At 38.3% G+C, this 21,891-nt stretch overlaps 1 protein-coding gene and 1 pseudogene across 1 annotated transcript in view; both read right to left on the bottom strand.

The window, feature by feature from the left end:
• Positions 1-14,523, bottom strand: part of RYR2 (ryanodine receptor 2) — a 564,826-nt gene extending 550,303 nt beyond the window's left edge. Inside the window, exons 1-2 of the mRNA XM_055081210.1 lie at positions 14,464-14,523; positions 13,471-13,590 (exon numbers count right to left, since the gene is read on the bottom strand). Of these exons, the coding sequence (XP_054937185.1) occupies positions 13,471-13,590; positions 14,464-14,523 (180 nt within the window). The remainder of the gene's footprint in view (positions 1-13,470; positions 13,591-14,463) is intronic.
• On the bottom strand, positions 3,101-4,053 carry LOC102974570 (voltage-dependent anion-selective channel protein 1-like; annotated as a pseudogene).
• Positions 14,524-21,891: the final 7,368 nt, after the last annotated feature.

Below are 21,891 nucleotides of genomic sequence, written 5' to 3'. Positions count from 1 at the left end.
ATAAGGTGCTGACTTTTGAACTGAAGCGTGCAAGTGTGTGTGCGTGTGTGTGTGTGTGTGCATGTGCGTTTGTAAAATAAATGTTAAGGAGCTATCCATCAAATTCCTGTTTTATTATTTTTTGAAACATAGATAGATTTTAAATTTTGTCAAGAGACTTTTCCCTACCTTCAGGGATGTCTAAAGAATTTTTGTCCTTAGCTCTACTAATATGAAGAATTATACTAACGAATTTCTTGGTATTGAGCCCCTCTTGGATTCCTGGAATAAACTCCACTTGGTCATGAGGTATATTTTAATGCAACATTGTTTTCTGTTAAAACATTTTATTTTGGAATTGTGTATCAATATTCCTAAGTAAAATTGGTCTATAATTTTCCAAAATAATTTTTGAAGACTTTGGAATCCATGTTATACTTACTCAATGAAATAAATTTGGAGGTTTTCCCTCTTTTCCTATCTTTGGAATAATTTAAGCTGCATAGTTAAGTAGGGGTTTATTTGACCCTGGTACAATTCTTGTCAGGAAATTCTTTTATTACTTTATGACAATTAGTCTGTTTAGACTTTCTGGAGTATACTTAATTTTTCTACAGAATGATTCATTTCATGAAGATTTCCAAATCTACCTGCATATAATTGAGCAAATGGTCCCTTAGGATTTAAGTTACTGTGCTGTGACTGTTTTCCCTTTTGTACCCTTATGTAACTTCTAATACATAAGAATATTTGTACTTTCTCCCTTCTTCTTAGTTAGAACCAATTTTTAAATTAACTCATCAATTTCCTTTTTATCTTTATTAATTCTATCCTGTTGCTTTCTTTTATTTTGTTATTCTTCTAGTTTTTTATCTGCTTGTTTAATCCATTTATTTTATTTTTAATTTTTATTAATACATGCATTTAATGCTAAAAATTTTCTCCTGATAACTTCCTTAGATATGCCCACATATTCTAAAACATCATGTATTCATTTTCATTAAGTTTAACAAATTCTTCCATTTTACTTGACATTTCTCCTTTGACCTAACATTTCCTTAAAGTGTGCTTTGTAAATTTCAGATAGAAATAGTTTCTTAATACTTTATGGCCTTTGTATGCAAGTCAGGTTGGCTAGAATCTTTGACACATATTTTCTTTCCCTAAGTTTCTTAATATGTTACTCCATTTTCATTTGGCATAAAGCGTTGGTCTTAAAAATAAGTATCATGACAATCTGACTTTCCTTCCTTTAAAAGTGACTTGGTCTTTTTGCCTGGATTCAAAAGATTTTTTTTTCTTTACTATTAAACACCAATAGCTTTACTGTGATTATCTGTCTGGGCCAACTAAGAAGGTGATTTTCTACGTAGGCACTATGCATTTTCAATGTGTGGTTTCAGCCAAGTGTTCTTGAGCTTTGGTTTTCTTCCCAGGGTCATTTATTATAAGTGCATTCTCTTATACCTAACATCTTTGTTGTCCTTTTTATTTAAATGCATTATTTTATACCATGTTTAGGTTCACAGCAAATTTGAATGGAAAACACAAAAGATTTTCCCATTACTCTCTGCCCACAGACATGCTAAGCCTCTGCCATTATTAACATCCCTCACCAGCTGGTACATTTGTTATAAGAAATGAACCTTCACTGACATGTCTAATCACCCGAAGTCCACAGTTTTCACTCTTGGTTCTGTACAATCTATGGATTTTAACCAATGTATAATGGCATGTATCCATCATTAGAATATCACACGGAATAGTTTCACTGCCCTAAAAATCCTCTTATTCATCTCTCCTCCGTAACGCCTGGCAACCACTGATCTTTTTACTGTCTTTATAGTTTTGACTTTTCCAGAATGTTATATAGGTGGACTCCTACAGTATTCAGCCTTTTTGGATTGGCTTCTTTTACTCAATAATATGCATTTAAGTTTCTTCCATGTCTTTTCATGGGTTGATAGCTTATTTCTTTTGAGTACTGGGTAATATTCCACTATCTATATGTAACACCGTTTATTTATCCATTCATCTACTGAAGGACATGCTGGTTGCTTCCAAGTTTTGACAATTATGAATAAAGCTGCTATAAACATCCACGTGCAACTTTTTGTGTGAACATTTAAACTTTCAACTCCTTTGGGTAAATACCAAGGAGCATGATGGCTGGATCATATGGTCAGAGTATGTTTAGTTTTGTAAGAAGCCTCCAAAGTGGCTGAACTATTACGCATTCCCACCAATGACAAGTAAGAATTTCTGTTGCTTCACAACCTTTTCAGCAACTGGTATTGTCAGTGTTCTGGATTTTGGTCACTAATAGGCACAGTGGAATCTCACTGTTCTGTTGTTGTTTAAGGTTTCAATATTTTATTCAAGTTTTATTTTAAGTGATGTTAATTACAGCATTTGAAGTGGCGGAACTAATTCCACACAAAATGGAAGACTCTAAAATGTACCCATTAAACTGCTAAAAAATAAACTGACTGGCGAAAATACAACAGAAGTTCAGTTTAGATTCTGAGTATTGTGACTATGTGATTACAGTCACAGAGACTCTTCCCAGCTTGCAGTTGGAGCTCTTAAAAGCTATTTCACACCCTGGTGCAAGGGCAAAAAAACACAACATGAGAAAAAACACAATTAAGTCCTGAATTACTGGCTTCATCACATCCACCTTCTCCACCCCAAAATGGCACAAAAGAAACAGCTACCACGCCTACAGACTATTTTTGGTGTAAAAGAGGTGATGGATTGGGGTGGAAAAAGTCCCTGCCTAAAAAAGTCCCTTTCAGATGAGTTTGTATACACCATCAAAGAGCCTCTCCTCAATCAGGGTAGGAGACCAAGGTTCAGTTCTAAGGAAATCACAATTTCATTCATTTACTTAATTCGAATTTACAAATTACAAAGTGCCTGCAAATTACCAACTTCCACTTGCAGCCATTTCTAGGTAAAAAAGAAACCTGACATCTCTAGAGGGGCCAGCAAGCTCCCCCTCAAGCCTACATCTGAAAGGACCTTTTTTGAAATTGGATTTCTTCTGTACCTCTGAAAGGGTAACACCCTAAAGCTCAATCACCTTTAACCTGGAAGTCTAACACGATATTTAGCGATACTTGCATCCCAGACATACAACATTAAAAGGTACACTAAATTCTGAAGGTAGCTATGCTGCAAAATAGTTTAAAATTAAATGACTGTACAGTATTCATTTACGCTTGAAACTCCAGCCCTAGACCAAGCTTGTGGCCACCAGCACTGACATTCTTGCCATCCAGCAGAGCTGACAGTGTCAGTTTGATACCTGGCTTTAGGGTCTGAGTATATTCTAACCCTATCAGGCTGGAGTTGTTCACTTTAGCCGAGAAGCAGGAGTCAGGGTAGATCTGGTACTTGGCTGCTATTCCAAAGCGGGTGTAACTGTTTCCTGCTGTCCGGGCCAGATTAACAGCAGTCTCCAACTTCTTGTTCACCTTCTGATAAATGGAGCCACCAAGCTCTGTCCCATCATTTACATTAGTGTGAAGCTGGAATTCATTGGTCTTGTAGCCAACCGCAAAGTTGCTCTAGATCACTTGAGACTTTGTGATCTCAAAATTCATCTGGTAGTCAGCCAGCCAGCCAGCCCTCATAACCCAGCACGAGAGCACCTGGATGGAAGGCCCGGCAATGTCGAAATCCACATCACAGCCCAGGTTGATGATGTTCCCGCTTGCACCCTGTCTTGATTTTAGCATTTTTTTCCCCAGTGTTTGGTGAGAAGGATGAATCGGAGGTCAGCTTCCGGCCACGTGCAAGCTGATCTTCCACAGTAATCTCCGTGCCTAGTGTATTGTCAGTGCTCCATTTCTCCGTAAACGTCAGACCATATTCAGTCCATCTGTACTTGGTTTCCAGACTGCCCGTCACTTTGGTGGTCTCAGTGGTGGCTGAACTTGAGCTTGTAAATTCCAGTCCATTCTCAGATTTTGTTTGCAAATCAAGTTTTATTAAGCCAAATGCACAGCTCTTGGTGAAGACATCCCTGGCAGATTTGCCAAGATCAGCATACGTGGGAGGCACAGGCATCTTCTGCTCAGAAGCGGTGGCAGTGGGCTCCGCGGTGGCTGTGGCGGGGGCTGCAGCGTGAGGAACAGAGCAAACGGCGGGGCAGAGGGCCTATCTCATTGTTTTAATTTGCACTTCTCTAATGACGTAAGACGTGGAACAACTTTTCGTGTGCTTATTTGTGATCTATATACAGGTATCCCCTGCTTTTCAAAAGTCTATTTTTAGGCCAGTTTGCTTTTAGGGAAGATCTACATTAGTACCTGTTTGCTAATCAAAAGAAATCGGAAGAGGAGTTCTGCTTTTACGAAAAAAAAGGCAAAAAGCAGAAAAAGCGTTCAGTGTTTGTCTTGCAGCAAGCCATTACAGATCCAGACCATACTCTCAGAAACAAGAGCGGCACCAAGGAGGATGATGGCTGGGTCATATGGTCAGAGTATGCTTAGTTTTGTAAGAAGCCTCCAAACTGTCTTCACGCAGGCCTTCCTCAGAAGCTACACGCAGCATCTCAGCATCAAGCAGCCACAGCTTTGACTGTGTCTGTGAGCATCTGTGCTTTATCTCAGTTTAATTTGTGCATCTGTTAGCAAGATGTGTCCTAAGGTAACTGCTTGTTTGCTTTAAGCCATTTTGTCGTATGAAAAGTTTCACAGGAATGCTCTACTTTCAGATGGCAGGGAAAACCTGTTATCTCCTTAAATGAGGTGCCTTAAGGCCTCTGGCCCATTTTTTTAATCAGGTTGTTTCCTTATTTCTGAGTTTTAAGAGTTCTTTCTATATTTTGGAAACAGTCCTTTATCAGATGGGCCTCTTCCAAGTATTTTCTCTCAGTCTGAGACTTATCTTCTCATTCTTTTGACATTGTCTTTCTCAGAGCAAAAGTTTTTAATTTAAATGAAGTCCAGCTTATCCATTCTTTCACGATCGTGCCTGGAAACAGTCCTTTATCAGATGGGCCTCTTCCAAGTATTTTCTCTCAGTCTGAGACTTATCTTCTCATTCTTTTGACATTGTCTTTCTCAGAGCAAAAGTTTTTAATTTAAATGAAGTCCAGCTTATCCATTCTTTCATGGATCGTACCTTTGCTGTTGTAATTAAAAACTCAACAACACACCCTAGATCATCTAGGTTTTTCTAACTACGTTATCTTGTGGGATTTTATAGTTTTGCATTTTACATTTAAGTCTGCAATGCATTTTGAATTAATTTTTGTCAAGGGTGTAAGGTCTGTCTAGATTCATTTGTTTGCATGTAGATGCCCAGTTGTTCCAGCACCATTTGTTAAAAAGACTATCTTGGCTCCACTGGACTGCCTTTGCTCCTTTGTCAAAGAACACCTGACTTTATCTGTGGGTCTATTTCTGGGCTCTCTATTCTGTTCATTCGATCTACTAGTCCAATCTTTCACCACTGTCACATTGTCTTGATTACTGTAGATTTACAGCAAGACTTTAAGTTGGATAGTGTCAGTTCTCCAACTCTGTTCTTCTCCGTCAACACTGCTGGCTATTCTGGGTATTTTTCCCTCTCCAACTAAACTTTAGAATAAGCTTGTCAATATTCACAAAATAACTTGCTGGGATTTTTACAGGGATTGCATTGAATCTGTAGATCAAGTCAGGAAGAACTGACATTTTGACAGTATTGAGTCTTCCTATCCATGAACACAAAATATCTATTTAATTTTTCTTTGATATTTTTCAAAGTTTTGTAGTTTTTCTCATATAGATATTATAATATTTTATTAGATTTATACCTAAGTATTCCATTTTGGCATGTTAATATATTGTGTTTTTAATTTCAAATTCCACTTGTTTATTGTCAGTATAGTGGGAAGCAACTGACTTTTGTATACTAAATTTGTATCTTGCAATAATTGCTTATTAATTTTAGGAGTTTTTGGTTGATTCTTTTAGATTTTCTACATAGATTTATAACGTCATCTATGAACAAAGACAGTTTTATTTCTCCCTTTCCCACGTGTAGACCTTTTATTTCCTTTTCTTGTCTGAATGCATTAGCTAGGACTTCCAGTACAATGTTGAAAAGAAGTGATGAGAGGGGATGTTCTTGGCTTGTTCCTGATTTTTGCGGGAAAGCTTCAAGCTTCTCACCACTAAGTATATTAGCTGTAGGTTTTCTGTAGATAATCTTTATCAAGTTGAGAAAGTAAACTAAGACTATATGGGAACTAAGAGTTGTTTTTTTTTTTATCATGAATGCATGTTGTTTTTTCTAACACAATTTCTGCATCTATTAATAGGATCATGTGATTTTTCTTTTTCTATTGATGTGATGGATACATAAATTGATTTTTGAATGTTGAACTGGACTTGTATACCTGGAATAAATCCTATGTGGTCAAGGTGGATAATTCTTCTTAAACATTATTGCATTCTATTTACTAATATTTTGAGGATTTTTATATCTACGTATAAAGAGATATTGTCTGTAGTTTTTTTTTCTTGTAATGTCATTACCATATTTTGATATAAGGGTAATAATGTTGGTTTCATAAATGAGTTAGGAAGTATTCCTTCTGCATCAATCATCTGAAAAAGATTAGAAAGAATTGGTATAGTGTCTTCCTTAAGAATAATAAGTGAGGGAATTCCCCGGTGGCACAGTGGTTTAAGAATCCACCTGCCAATGCAGGGGATACGGGTTCGAGCCTTGGTCCAGGAAGATCCCACATGCCATGGAGCAACTAAGCCCATGGGCCACAACTACTGAGTCTGTGCTCTAGAACCCGTGAGCCACAACTACTCAGCCCTCATGCCACAACTACTGAAACCCACGCACCTAGAGCCCATGCTCTGCAACAAGAGAAGCCACTGCAATGAGAAGCCCGTACACCGCAACGAAGACCCAATGCAGCCATAAATGAAAGAAAAAGAGGAAGGAAGGGAGGGAGGGAGGGAAGGAGGGAGGGAGGGAGGGAGGGAGGGAGAGAAGGAGGGAGGGAGAGAGGGAGGGAGGGAGGAAGGAAGGAAGGAAGGAAAAAATAATAAGTGAATAATCCACTGGGCCTGGTGCTTTCTGTTTGGAAAATTATTAAATGAATACATATGTATATATTTAAATACAGTATTGCTATTACTACTTTCAACAATCTGTTAGGTCAATTAAGAATATGAAAAATAAAAGTTTTTCTTTTACTTTAACTACTCATTCTCTGATGCTCTTCCTTCCTTGCTAAAGATTAGAGTTCCTGACCTGTATATTTTCCTTATTACTGCAGAACTTCTTTTAACATTTCTTGCAAAGCAGGTCTACTGGCAAAAAATTTCCTGAATGTTTGTTTGTCTGAGAAAGTCTTTCTTCTTCACTTCTGAAGGGTAATTTTGCAGGATATTGAATTCTGGGTTGATATAGAGTCTTTTTTTTTCTCTCAACACTAAATATTTCACTCCAGTTTCTTCTTGTTTCCAGTGGTGTTTTGAAAAGTTGGATGTACTTCTTATCTTTGCTCCTCCATTGGTAAGATTTTTCCCTCTGGCTTCTCTCTGGACTTTTTCTTTATTTTTCTGTACATTGAAAATGATATGCCTATGTGCAGGGGTTTTTTGCATTTATTCTGCTTGGTGTTCTCTGAACTTCCTGGATCGGTGGTTAAGTGTCTGACATTAATTTGCAGAAATTATCAGTCTTTACTGTTTTGAATATTTCTTCTATTCCTTACATCATGATTCTAGAGAACTTCTGTAATTGTCCTACAGCTCTTAGATACTCAATTCTTTTATGGTTTTTCTTTCAGTCATTTTTCTCTTTGCTTTTCAGTTTTGCAGGCTTCTTATCTCAAGCTCAGAAACTGTTTGCTCAGTGACGTCCCATTTACTAATAAGCCCATCAAAGGGATTCTTAATTTCTGTTACAGTGTCTTTGATCTCCAGCATTTCTTTTTCCTTCTTTCCTAGAATTTCCACCTCTCTGCTTACATTGCCCATCTGTTCTTACAGGCAGTCTACCTTATCCATTGGAACCTTTAGCGTATTAATCATGGTTGTTTTAAATTCCTGGTTTGCAGTTGAAAGTCTGCTGGGCCTGGATTACCTATAGATATTATTCTGCTCCTTCTTCTCTGTGACATATAAAATTACATCTACATACATAATGGAAAAATGTAAATAATTATATAAATATAAATTAGATTACTCCACTTATACAGTATACATAAATTATACGTGATTATTTATAAATTATACACAATTATATATAAATTATATATGATTATATACAATTACATATAACTAAATAACTATATATATATATAGCTATATAAAAGAGACAAAGGAGCAGAATTATGTCTACAGGCAACAAAAGCACACCAGATAAACAGATAAAAATTGAGATAAGCTTCCTTGTACACTTGGGAAAGGAGAGTGGGTCAGCATAGCTTTTGTAGCTTCAGGGTCCTACAGAAACTTGTTCTGCTGTTTTCATCTAGTGTTCAAAACAAGGTTTTTTGATTATGAGATCTATTGGCTGTTTCCCTGCCCCACTTTCACTTGGTCCTTCTCTATCCTTTGCCCTTATCCAACCTGCTCAATCTGAACTGCATTCCCAACAATTTCCCCTCAGAGCAGGGCTTTGTCAAGAAAAGAGCCTTATTTGGTTAGTTTCACAAGTCCATAAGCCAAGATTGCTCTAGAAACATCCATCCTTATCATAGTTCCTTTGTTCCTTCCTAGTTTTAGCTGCTAGTTTCACATTGGCCCACCATGCTTTCTAGTGAGTACCTGTTACCGGTTTTCAGAGACAGCAGAAACCATGTCACCTCCCCTACACTTCCTCCCCTACGCTTACTGATACCAGAGGTGGGGATAACTTGTCACCTAGTTTGCTTTAGATATTATATTGTCTGTGGGTTTCAGGTTTTGCCATCGTCATAGGTCTGCTTTTATGTGGAGATTCAAGGAGATTAAAAACTATGCCTCCCTAATAACTTCTCATTTCTCCATAAACTTTTTAATAATAACAAGGTGGTTATCTCTGAAAATGACTAGTTCCAAAGAACAAAAGCCCAACTTTTCAATTCTAAAATATAGAAACAAAAATGTCATTCATATAAGGAGTGTGCAGTAAATATCCATAATTATGAATTATGAATAACTAATTAAACATATCATCAGATTTAATGTTTACATTTTCTGCAAGAAAATCTATGCTGGAATTATGAAACATTCTCTTTCAGGCACAGATCAGCCTGAATAAATAACCTAGGAAAATAAAAGTCTTCTGAAAAAGTAAGTCTTGCATTTGATTAGAAGATTCTGTAGCTTAAGGTTTTTCTGGGATCATTTCCAGGAACATGTATATAATTTACAGTGACTGACTACTCAGTGCCAACAATAATTCTGTTCTCCCAACCTTTATAATAAATGCAGGAGACACCAATTTGAGGGGGGAAAAAAAAGGTCATCTCTCATTTTTTACCAATGAATGTCAAATCCAGATATATCTGTATGAAACACATCTGCACCCAGGCTTAGATAGTTTAAACAGCAACTGAAATCCACAGTTTTGACTCTTTGCTATTACAGAAAATTAAAAGTCTATTTTATCAAATAAATTGCCCTAAGACTAGTGGTTGCCTTTCAAATTTAATAATCCATTAAATGTTATGAATCACTCACTAGTGCTTCATGCTAAAAAGTAAGAAAATAAATGAGCTATACCCAGGTCCTCAGGGAATTTAGAAGCTGGTGTATGTACCTGGGAGTATATACACTTACATATTCAGGGAGAGAAGATGTTGTGGATGTTACACAGAATTAAGTCCAACTGACAATATAATAGAAATATAAACAAATCACTTAAGAAAAACAGAGAGAAAAACAGCCCAGAGGAGGGACTATTTGAGATAGGCTTTGAAGGACAAGCAGTATTTCACCAGCAGGAAACGTAAAGAAAGTATATACAAGTCAGGAAGAACAAAGTAAAACGGAGATATGAAAAAAAACTGACACAGTAGGGAATCATCAAATAATCTGAGTAGGGGAAAGAAAAGAGTATTTATGTTGTAAGAACTTTAAAAAAAAGTTCAGATTGGTTTACTGGACTTCAGTTGCTATTTTATTCTATGCTTGATAAACAATTTCAGTATCTCATCTTAAATACAAATTTTCAAATAAATAGAAAAAGAATAACAGAGCACAACAACAACAAAAATGGTTGAAATGGTCATTTCACTATGTCAACAGTCACAACTAGATAGCCAAGTCACATCCCTGTGAAGAACCAGTTTATTTTTTTTCCAAAAATTTTTTTCATTTTCAGTTTTTTTGAGATATAATTGACATGCATCACTGTGTAAGCTTTTACTGAAGTATAGTTGATTTACAATATTATATTAGTTTCAGGTATACTAACATGGAGTATACTAGAGTGTTCCACATATGTTCACTTCTAGGATTTTATGGTTTCAGGTCTGACATTTAGGTCTTTAATCCATTTTGAGTTTATTTTGTATACAGTGTGAGGAAATGTTCTAATCTCATTCTTTTATAGGTAGCCATCCAGTATTCCCAGCACCACTTACTGAAGAGACTGTTTTTTCTCCACTGTATATTCTTGCCTCATTTGTCATAGACTAATTGACTGCAGATGCCTGGGTTTATTTATTTCTGGGCTCTCTATGCCGTTCCATTGATCTATGTGTCTCTTTTTACGTCAGTACCATGCTGTTTTGATTACTGTAGCTTTGTAGTATAGTCTGAGGTCAAAGAGCGTGACACCTCCAGCTTTGTTCTTTTTTCTCAAAATTACTTTGGCAATTCAGGTCTTTTTGAGTTCCATATACATTTTAGGATTATTTGCTCTAGCTTTGTGAAAATTTTATGGGTATTTTGATAGGGATTGAATTAAATCTGTAGATTGCTTTGGGTAGCAGACATTTTACCAATATTATTTCTTCCAATCCATGAATGGAATATCTTTCCATTTCTTTGTACCATCTTCAATTTCCTTCAACAGTGTTTTATAGTTTTCATAGTATAGGTCTTTCACTGCCTTAGTTAAGTTTATTCCTGGGTATTTTATTCTCTTTGATGCAATTTTAAACAGGATTGTTTTTGTTTCCTCTGAGAGTCCATTGTTAGTATATAGTAAGCGGGGTTGGAGTGTTTGCTGGGCTCAGGCTGTGGCATGCACTGTGGCAGTCACAGGCAACCAGGCAGCCATCTCAGCAGTTTTCAATCTGCCCTCTCCACCATGCTTCAGGAGCAAGCCAGCACAAGCACACTGCTCACAGGCAAAATTCAGGCTTCCCATAGCCCTCCTTTGAGTCCCACCAGCCCTCCCACCAGCCAAAGGGGCTCATTTTCCCTGTCAGACCCCAGGGCTGGGGCATCCAGTATGTGACAGGAACTGCTGACTCCCCAGGGCAAATCTCCACCCGTGTAATCTCTCTTTTCCTCTGAGTCCCCTCCCAAAGGCACAGGTCCCAACCTGATCACTTCTCTTCCCTTCCTACCCAATTCCATGAGGATCTTTCTTATAGCCTTGGCTGTATCTTTCTGCCAGTCTCCAGTTAGTTTTCAGTGAGAACTGTTCCGCATGTAGATGTATTTTTGATGTATGTGTGGGGAGAGGTGAGCTCCACCTCCTCCTACTCCTCCATCTTGATCTATTTCAAGATTAACCAGTTTAAATGAATGCCTAGCCTATTTCAGTGCCTTGACTGCTACATGACATACCTACTAGAGCATGAGTAGAGTTCATTTTTAATACTGGAAACCAGCTCTTATATTAAAGAACCAAGAGAACCATAGCCAGTAGAGTGAAAAATAAAAACCCAGCTAACTAATTGGTCTGCCTGGTTCTAGCCACGACAAAATTCCAGAAACCACAGGGAAAATACTAAATATTAAAATTCTTAATAAGTTCTTTTTAAGAAGAATATTTTTCACAACTGATACCTATTGTGGTAATTTTCACAAAGAGAATGCTCAATAAACACGAGTCAAATTAAAAATAAATCTAGGCAGGGCTATAAAATGCATATGTTTTGTCACCCACCATTACAATATTAATAATGTGACTTGGCATTAAATTACTATAATAAATAAATCATATATAAACATTGCTCAATGTTATTCCACAGAGTAATGAAATGTGTACTGTGATATAAAGGGAAGAATCAGGAACTCGAAGCCAAAAGACTGAAGTGTTAAGTGTGAAAAGCTATTGACGACACTTGTTTTGAGTCACAGGAAGCCTTTGGTGTAGTACCTGCCCTCTACCAGCCCCCATGTCCTCATGTGTACGGTGACTATAACAGCAATAACCATGCACACATTCTCCTATTGTGACAATTACATGAAATCATGCAGGTCAAAGGACTCTGTAAACTAAAAAGTGTTACACAAAAGATTATTAAATTGACTGTTTTCTGGTTGATTTTCTACCCCCAGAAACATCTTCATTTCCTCTCTTTCCTTTATTCTACACAGTCATCTATCTGCACATCCTCTAAATCCTACAAGTCTATTCTCAACACCCCCAAGTTTCCCCCACCGTTGCTTCTCATCTGAAGACCCAGCAGCTGCCCTGCAGACTTCTGCAGGCACCTTCCACCTGCTCTCACTGCTTCTCATCTTACTCTTTCAAAAGCTTCTAATCTCTCACCAAAACCTAACCAACCATGCTGGCAACTTGATCTTGGACTCCTATCTTCCAAAACTGTGAGAAATAAATTTCTGTTGTTTAAGCCAAAAAAAAAAAAAAAAAAAACCACAAAAGCCTCTAATCCACAGAAGAGCCAAATCAAATATTTACTTAAATATTAAATCAAATTGCATTGGTCACCTGATCCAGTGGCCTCCCTTTATACTAGGAAGGAACCTCAATTGCTAACCAAGGGCTGACAGGCCCTTCACCTCTCCTCACCAGTGGCCCCATTCATGGTACTAGAGCTGCAGTGGCTTACCTGTTTTTCCTTAAACACTCTGCAAGCACATTCCCAAAGAGGGGCCCTTGCATTGCCTGGTTCCTTCCAGAATGGTCAAGAACTTAGTACTTCTCCCTCCCTCACTTCATGCTGCTCAAATATCACTGCCTCAGAAAGGCCTTCCCTAAACACCCTTTATGAAAGGGTGAGTCCTTGCCTTATCGCTCTCCACCCTGTTACTGCTGCTCTGCTTTTCTTCACAGCCCTTATTGGTTCTGAAATTCTATCACTTATTTACATTGTTTACTTTTCCCCTACTATATATAAACAGCACTGGGCAAGGACTTTGGCTATTCCTGTTAACAATCGCATCTGAGTTATTTGCAAAGAGTAGGGGCTCAACTGAAACTTTGCTTAATGAATAGGGAAAAGATTGTTCAATTTCCTTTCGTTTCTGTTCCATAGAAAAGAGCACAGTGCCCATAAATAACTTCAACGCCCCTATTAAAACCTGAATGTTTGAGTAGTCTGAAAAGGTTTTATCCCACCTTGGAATTCGAAGTGGACTCCAAGAAGCAAAGTCTGTTGCCAAACCCTTCTGCGGCCAAACACAGTTTCTGCTGTTCTTTGTGGATGGTTGCAGTACACTGCAGAACCACTTCATCATCCTGCAGAGGGGAGGAGAAGAGAAAAAAGTGAGATCTGGCATTACTTAGTCTAAATCAGACCCACAAGGTTATTATTTAATGCTTTTTAAAATAAGAGAAAAATAGGGACTTCCCTGGTAGCTCAGTGGGTTAAGAATCCACCTGCCAATGCAGGGGACCCGGGTTCGATCCCTGGTCCAGGAAGATCCCTCATGCCACGAAGCATCTAAGCCAGTGAGCCACAACTACTGAGTCTGCACTCTAGAGTCCGCGAGCCACAACTACTGAGCCCACGTGCCACAACTACCGAAGCCAGCACGCCTAGGGCCCGTGGTCCACAACAAGAGAAGTCACCACAATGAGAAGCCCGCACACCGCAAAGAAGGGTAGCCCCCGCTCGCCGCAACGAGAGAAAGCCCACGCGCAGCAACGAAGACCCAATGCAGCCAAAAATAAAATAAATAAATAAATAAATTTTAAAAAATTAAAAAAAAATAAAATCAGAGAAAAATAAATATAAGAACAGCTGTCCCCAAAAAAGCCAAAGAATCAATTCCTAGTGTACTTTTTTTTTTTTTTTTTTTTTTTTTTTTGTGGTTTGCGGGCCTTCCTCTGCTGTGGCCTCTCCCGTTGCAGAGCACAGGCTCCGGACGCGCAGGCCCAGCGGCCATGGCTCACGGGCCCAGCCGCTCCGCGGCACGTGGGATCCTCCCAGACCGGGGCGCGAACCCGGTTTCCCTGCATCGGCAGGCGGACGCGCAACCACTGCGCCACCAGGGAAGCCCCCCTAGTGTACTTTTATTTGCAAAAAAAGATAAGTGGGTAGGGGGAGGCGGGAGAAGTTATTGCTATTCAAGGCAGTCAACAGCTTTTTTTTTTTTTTTTTTTTTTTACTGTCATTACTGATCGCCAAAGGCAACCTGCATAGGGAAAAGTAAAATACAGGATTTCCATGTTAGCGCTCTTACACACTACTTTAAATCATCAAAACTATCAAAAAATGGTCTGACATATTCCTAGGACATCAAGTATTATCAAGAATGGAACAGATTCTACTAGCAGGCACACACACATCGTTCCAAAACTGACACAGGAAAACATGTCAATAACAGAGCTTTTGGGTTCAAATCAATCTGAAAAGTCATCTTAGTTCAACCACATACTGGCAACCTGATCATCTTTGAAACGATCCTGGATTGCTTAAAAATGTACAGAGAGGTGATGTGTTAGTTCAGTCCTCTGCAATCCAACACTTGGTTTCCAATCAATTAATGAAGCAGGGTTACAGGAAAAACTGTACAAGGGAAAGATGATCCACGGGATGACTCAGTACAGGCAGCATGAGCACGACAAGATGCACGGGCTTCAGAATCAGCAAGAGCTGGGTTCTTACCCCAGTTCTGCCGCCTACAAAATGAGGAGGGAAGTGAGATCAACTAACTTACACAGTGACTGACATACAAAAGGCCCCCAATCAACAAGAAATGCAAGACATCATTATCATTTTTTAACAGGTTCTAAGTGGCAAATGCCTAAAAAGTCTAGCCATTTATATTTTGACATTTCAACCTCAAAGAAACAGGATACTTAACAGAGAAAAAAAACAAAAAGCAAATATACTCATTGACCCTTTTAATTAGAATCAAAGCGAAAAAGGAATATGAGTACATGCTAGATAGAAGATGCTCACCACGGTAGAATAGTAGAGTGGAGGTGATAAGATACGGCAAATATTCAAAAGCAGAAAACAAGCCTTTTTGGTTAACCTAAAGAATATGCTATATCAACTGGAAAAGTGCAGCTGTAATTTAATACAAACCCTTATCATGCTATATATTTGCTTTATTTCCTACGTGGTAGCAGCAATACCTAATAGCTGGCTCATAGCACCAGTCACAGCCAAGTCCAATCTCTTAATAATTAGCTCCCAACTATCCCCACAGGGCTCACTGATTTCCAGTGAGCATTCAATTGTTACATTTTAAAAGTCAGTTGCTGGGCTTCCCTGGTGGCGCAGTGGTTGAGAGTCCGCCTGCCCATGCAGGTGGACGCGGGTTCGTGCCCAAGCCTGGGAAGATCCCACATGCCGCGGAGCGGCTGGGCCCGTGAGCCATGGCCGCTGAGCCTGTGCATCTGGAACCTGCTCTCCGCAGCGGGAGAGGCCACAACAGTGAGAGACCCACGTACCGCAAAAAAAAAAAAAAAGTCAATTGCTAAAAAAAAAAAAGCACTATTTTCATATAATGAGTACATCTGAATATTAATTCATGTTCAGCATGGCTATAATAAAAAATAATGAAATATCTTTGTTGCTTATATAACCTGCAAGATCAAAGATACATCATGTTTTCCAAATAGGTGGTATAGTAACAAAGAACTGAATTGTGCTGATGTGCTCAATGCCTTCCCAAACCGCCACAGTCTTTTCCTATCTTGTCTCACCCTATGGAACTAACTCTAGCGAGTAAACTACACTCTTGGGTAAGATAGGTTCGTTTGGATACTGGAGGCTATCTAAACACAGTTAGTAAATAATTACTGTAATGTACTAATTAAAGACGTTTTAGGAATGAGAATAAGAAAATATAGCAAGGTATAAGGCAGGTGAGAATAACAGTGCTACCCAGTAAGCCCGAAAGAAGAGAAGGTGTACCATATTTACCAAAAATATAGTGTATGCCAGTCCTGGCATTAATTTATTTAATCTTCACAATATCCCAGTAATATACAGATTATCCACAGATATACACATGAGGAAAATGAGGCTCAAAGTAACTTGTTACTCACAGAGGGCTGATCATACTTATTTCTAAGAACTGGTCATTATACCTAATTTATTTGAATGTAAAAGACCTCAACCCCACACTGCTTCCAGAGGCTCAGTTGATTTTTAAGACACTTGTTTTCTAGAGAAGTACTTCTCAGTCTTTAACATGCATCCTTTGACCTGTAGGTCTTGCTAAAATACAAGGTCTTGGGTAGATTCTGCATTTCTAACAAGTGCTCAAGTACGAGGGCGATTCGGAATGGGTCCCAGAAAGGATATGGATCCCAGAAAAGATGTGAGAAGTCTTTTATAAGAGTTTGGAGGCAGTCAGTAACAGCTGAAAATTAAAATAAGTCTGTGGACTTTGGACAGAACCAGAAATGAGAGCACACTTCTGGAGATGCTCATTAATACGTGATACAAACCAACTATATAAGGGAAAGGAACCAACAATGTACTGAACTACTCTATTAAATTAATAAAACCAACTCACTTGTGCAGTTTCCTTACAATTTAGTGCCTCGACATTGTATGATGAAGCAACACCGAGTTCAGGGAGCCCTGTCACGGCACTAACAAGAGAGCCATGACTACAGCTTCCAACTATGATCCAACTCTGATGGATCCTAGCCTGACACACTTATAAGGCTTTTTCCAGTTTACCTGGGAGCTGTTTCTATTTTACATTCCAGTAAATGAAGAGTTCCTTTTTGACTGAAAGTGAAATATACTGAGCACTGATGGACCAAACACCAATTCGCAAACACCCGCCTATTAATTAACCCATCATTCATCTCAAAGCACAATTTTTTCTCCAGAACCACTGTGGTTGGAGAGCCTACTGACCATGCATTTTAAAAGTTCTGATAAGTAGCTTTATTTTATTATAACCCATGTGCAATAAATCTGGTTATTGTCAACATATACATGTGGGTGTAGGATATCAGTATACACACTCACACACACGAAATCTATTTTCTATTCCAAAAAGAAAGACTAAACACTGCCTAATACTGATGGGATCCAAAGAGTTAACACTGCTCAGGTAACAGAACAATAAGGATACATTAAATATGACTTCTGGGGTCATAAGGTGTCTTCTGAATTAGTCTTTGCTACCCAGGCCCCGAAGTCCAGAATCCTAACTTAACTCTCATTTCCTGCATTCATATTTTGGTTGTTTGTGCCATTGGTGTACCTTAATCCATAAAAACTAAAATCACCCTTCAATATTCACCACCTTTTGGTATACTTTGTTTTTTGAGTTCCCATGTCTTATACCTAGTACCTATGGCAACAAATTTTGATTTAACTCACAAGAAATCACATTCCATAAACAAAATTCTACAAAAATGAATTGTCCTTATGTTTTTATTTCATTTAAAATTTCAAAGTCTGTTAATTAGTTAACCATGAATGACTAGCATGATGAGATAGTATCTTGTTGTTTCTGGAAATGCCTGAACCTACACCAATCCTATTGTATAAAACAAACTTAAAGAAACAAAATTACTAACCTTTCTTTGTAAAATTTTGAAAAAAAAAATTTTTTTAATCTTTTAGAAGAAACTTCATGAACAATTAGATAAATGGCAGTGCTTAACCAAAAGTGATACCCAGCTTACAGTCATCAAGTCCTATGACGTCTACTCCATCAATATCTTTCAACTCCATCAACTTCTCACCACCCTAACTACCATCATCTCTTGTCTGGACATCTTCAAAACCCGTGGAATAGTTTTCCATACTGCAAACCCCCTTCCAACAGTGCTTCACCCTGAGGTCACACCATCACCCTGACTATACTGTTTCCTGGCTTAAAACTTTGTAAAAAAGTGGCTTCCCACTGCCATAAGTAAAAAGACCAAAAACATCCTCTAGCCTTCAAGGCCCTGCATTGCATGGTCTGTGCCAGCCCAACATTTCCTCCTACCAATCTTCCTTCATTCCTATGCTGCTATAGACTTTTGCACATGTCATTAAACCTGTTCTCCATCCTCTAGCTAAGACATTATCATCTTTCAAATCTCAATTCAAGCATCCTTTCCAAACGTGGTAGCCTTCCCTACCACCAGGCTAAGGCAGTTCCTCTGTTTTGTGTCCCTATCACACTATTTTCCTTCCTTCAGTTTCCTCAATTGTCACTATGCATCCATTTATGTAGTTATGAGAGTATACAGTATCTAACACAGTGCCTGGCAAATACACACAAATGATTATTTATCATAATCTACTTTATGATTACTCATAAATATGTGCTGCCACGTTGACAAACGGAGTTGCTTTTTAGAACTGCCAAGGTAAGATCCTATTTAATTTCCAATTAAAGTGAGTATTGTATGATCTCATTAAGTGATTTCATGGTTACATGCACCAGGAAATAGGGCAGTAATGGGGGAAAATCACCAATCCTATCACATCCATGAAAAATTTTAATGTATCATAAGTATCCATTGGATCCCTGGGAAAAAAAAAAGCAATCTAGTCCTTCATTTCCCCCTTATTTCCACATAAACATCATAAAACTTGGATTACAACTCTTTCCATATACAATCTAAGCTATCAAGCATATTGTACTCTTGAAAAGTGAAAAAATGCTCTTAATATCTCTGGTCATTAAAAAGTCCCTCATATCACACCAGGTACTTCCCTTAGACTCTTACTAGGCTTGTCTTTCAAAATGTTTATCCAGGTTTAGACTTTCTGTAAGTAGTCCTCTCCCTCAGTTACATCCTGATAATTTTCCCACAGTTAGCTCCAACTCAAAAAGTTCACCATCTGTATTGTATCCAATGCTATCTGTCAAGCAGGTCAGATTAAACTCCATGGAAACCAGGTGTCCGATGAAAATAAACGTTTTACTTAAAACCCAAGGGAATCATACCACTGTTCAATTTAGACCACTGCTCCATAAATATACGTTCGACTGAATTCCTTTTGTTAAATGCTCCTGTATTTTTCCTATGACCTTACAGCTCTTCAGCACAGAGATCAATTATGTATGGGGGGAAAGCCAGCACTACAATACTGCATTCCAGGCAATTTTGTGAGGACTAAATAAGACATGATTTCTCTAACAAATGCTGCCACGTCTGCTGTAACAGTACAAGATGGAAAATAATTATCAAATAACACCACCAACAGCTCCTTTCAAACATTCATTTATCACTGAAATATTTTCTGAGGACATAATATGTGCTAGGAAATGTTCTAATCCCTTGAGATGATTTACAAAATAAATCAAAGATCCCTGAACTTATTAGGCTTACATTCTAGCAGGGAATAGAGACAATAAGACAGTAAGTTCATAAATTATGTTAAAGGTGAAAAATCTATGTTAAAAAAAAATTGGAACAGGGTAAGGGGCTCATAGTGCTGCTGTGGTGGGGAAGACTGAAATTATGAATAAAATTAACGGGCTTCATTGAGACAAAGACCTGAAGCAGGGAAGGGGCATTAGCTATGTGAGTATCTGCAGAATGGGTAGTCCAGGCAGAAGCAAGGCCGGTGAAAGCCTCCCAGGCAGAAGAGTATCTGGCACGTTCAAGAAACAGGGAGGATGTCATTGCAGCTGGAGTGGATTAAGCCAGGGGGAAAAGGATGGTGGGAGATGAGGTCAGAGACAACAGAGCCAGATCAAGACAGGCCCTGAGCCCAGCCTAAAAGCCAACAGCCTTTGGCTTTTACTGAGGGACAGGGAGTCTGTGCCATAAATAAATGAAGAGTTAAGTACTATTATTATGCTTTTGAGTATTAACAGATGAGAAGAAGAGGCACTGTGAGAGTAAATCCCCGTGGCCCAGCAAAAGGTTGAATAGGATTCAAATCTGGGTCCACCTGACTCTATAACCTAGACTCCTAACCTCTGTGCTGTACTACCTCCTACAATGATATAAAATCACTGCACTAACAGTCTGGCTAGGAATCTACCCAGAAACTAACCCTACTCTAATCCCCTGGTTTCCATTCATCAAATATGTTTTAGCGATGTAGCTAGAGGTAAAAGTGAATAAAGTTACTACATGGAGATTTAATTGTGTTAAAAACAAAACCAAATGAAAAACAAAATCACATGAAAAACAAACTTACATAAAATAAAAAGCAAATTTCTTTGATTCGAGGAGCAACAGGCAACGGTGAGATGAGAAAAAGAAGGTTGTCTGTATCATTAGTAGCTAATTAAAATTTAGTCAATGATTAAGTTTTCTACTGAGAAATGGCTGTCCAAAGTAGTGCTACTTAATGGATTTTTAGGAAAGGAGAGAGAAAGGCAAAGCAGAAGACAGGGATCAATACAGACAGAAGAGGAGGAAGGGACCTTTTTAACTGCCATTTCAGAGATGGAAAAATACCTATTTTTCTGGACTATTGTAGAGAGAATGAATGTATTAACATCTGCCATGTCCTTCAGAACTCATTAAAATACTTGATAAAATTAAGTTGTTGGCTCTGAACTCAGCAGAGCATCTTCCTCTTCAATTAACTGCTTTTCCACTTTTCTTATTACCCTAAAACCTAGGAAATAGGAGCGGTGGTGAACCAAGATGGCAGAGGATGCCCCCAGGGCAGGCAAAGGAGGTGGCACTCTCTGCAGGGAGCTTCCAAACTGAAATGAAGCCCACAAAAAGCTGGCCTGATTTTTAGTATCACCATGTACAGGCAATTCTAAACTCTGTCAGAGAATACAGTTCTACCCACCTGGCTGTCTGCTGCCTCTTTATGTAGAGCACATATCAGAGCTGCTAAAGCACCAGCAGAAAGCTACACGCACGCATGCGCGCGCGCACACACGCACACACGCACACACACACACACACACAGCAACTGGTATATTAAACAGAATAAATAATTTATAGATGAAGATACAATCCTGTAATCTGATCCTAACTACAGAAGAATGGACGTAGATCAGGACTGATGTACCCATAGGACCACATGAGGAAGCCATTTCAGCATTACGACATGTTGTATCTCATCTACTCTCTTGTGAAATTTTATTTCAAAATGTGTGAAAAAACTTTGAAACTGCCCTCATGAATATCACCCAAGACAGTGATGGCAAACTATATTTCTCAGTAGAAAGTAAGGAAGAAGTAAAAAAGTTTCCCAGAGACCACTAGGTAAAGGAAATTTCTTTGTTTTTAGGTTTAATTTTTTAACTTCTCTTTTAAAGATTTTAAAGATATTTTTAAAGCCTTTATTGAACTTGTTACAATATTGCTTCTGTTTTATGTTTTGGTTTTCTGGCTTCGAGACAGGTGGGATCTTAGCTCCCCGATCAGGGATCGAACCCACACCCCCCTGCACTGGAAGGCGAAGTCTTAACCACTGGACCACCAGGAAAGTCCCTGCTCTTAGGTTTTAAATCCTTGAAAATAAGTACATTTCTGAAATACTTTAAATAATTTTTAAATTAGAATTTTTAAAGATACAGGAAAATGAAAAGCCTAAAAGAGCTTGGATAACATATGAGGTCATAATCATAAAAATAGAAGCAGTTACGAAAATTAAGCATTTAATTTGACCTTTGTCGTAAGAGAATTGACATGCAAGTG

This window comes from Physeter macrocephalus, chromosome 20, assembly GCF_002837175.3.
Source record: "Physeter macrocephalus isolate SW-GA chromosome 20, ASM283717v5, whole genome shotgun sequence".
Taxonomy (NCBI): domain Eukaryota; kingdom Metazoa; phylum Chordata; class Mammalia; order Artiodactyla; family Physeteridae; genus Physeter; species Physeter macrocephalus.
Note: the sequence above shows the minus strand (reverse complement) of the source record. Positions and strands in the feature narration are given on the sequence as shown.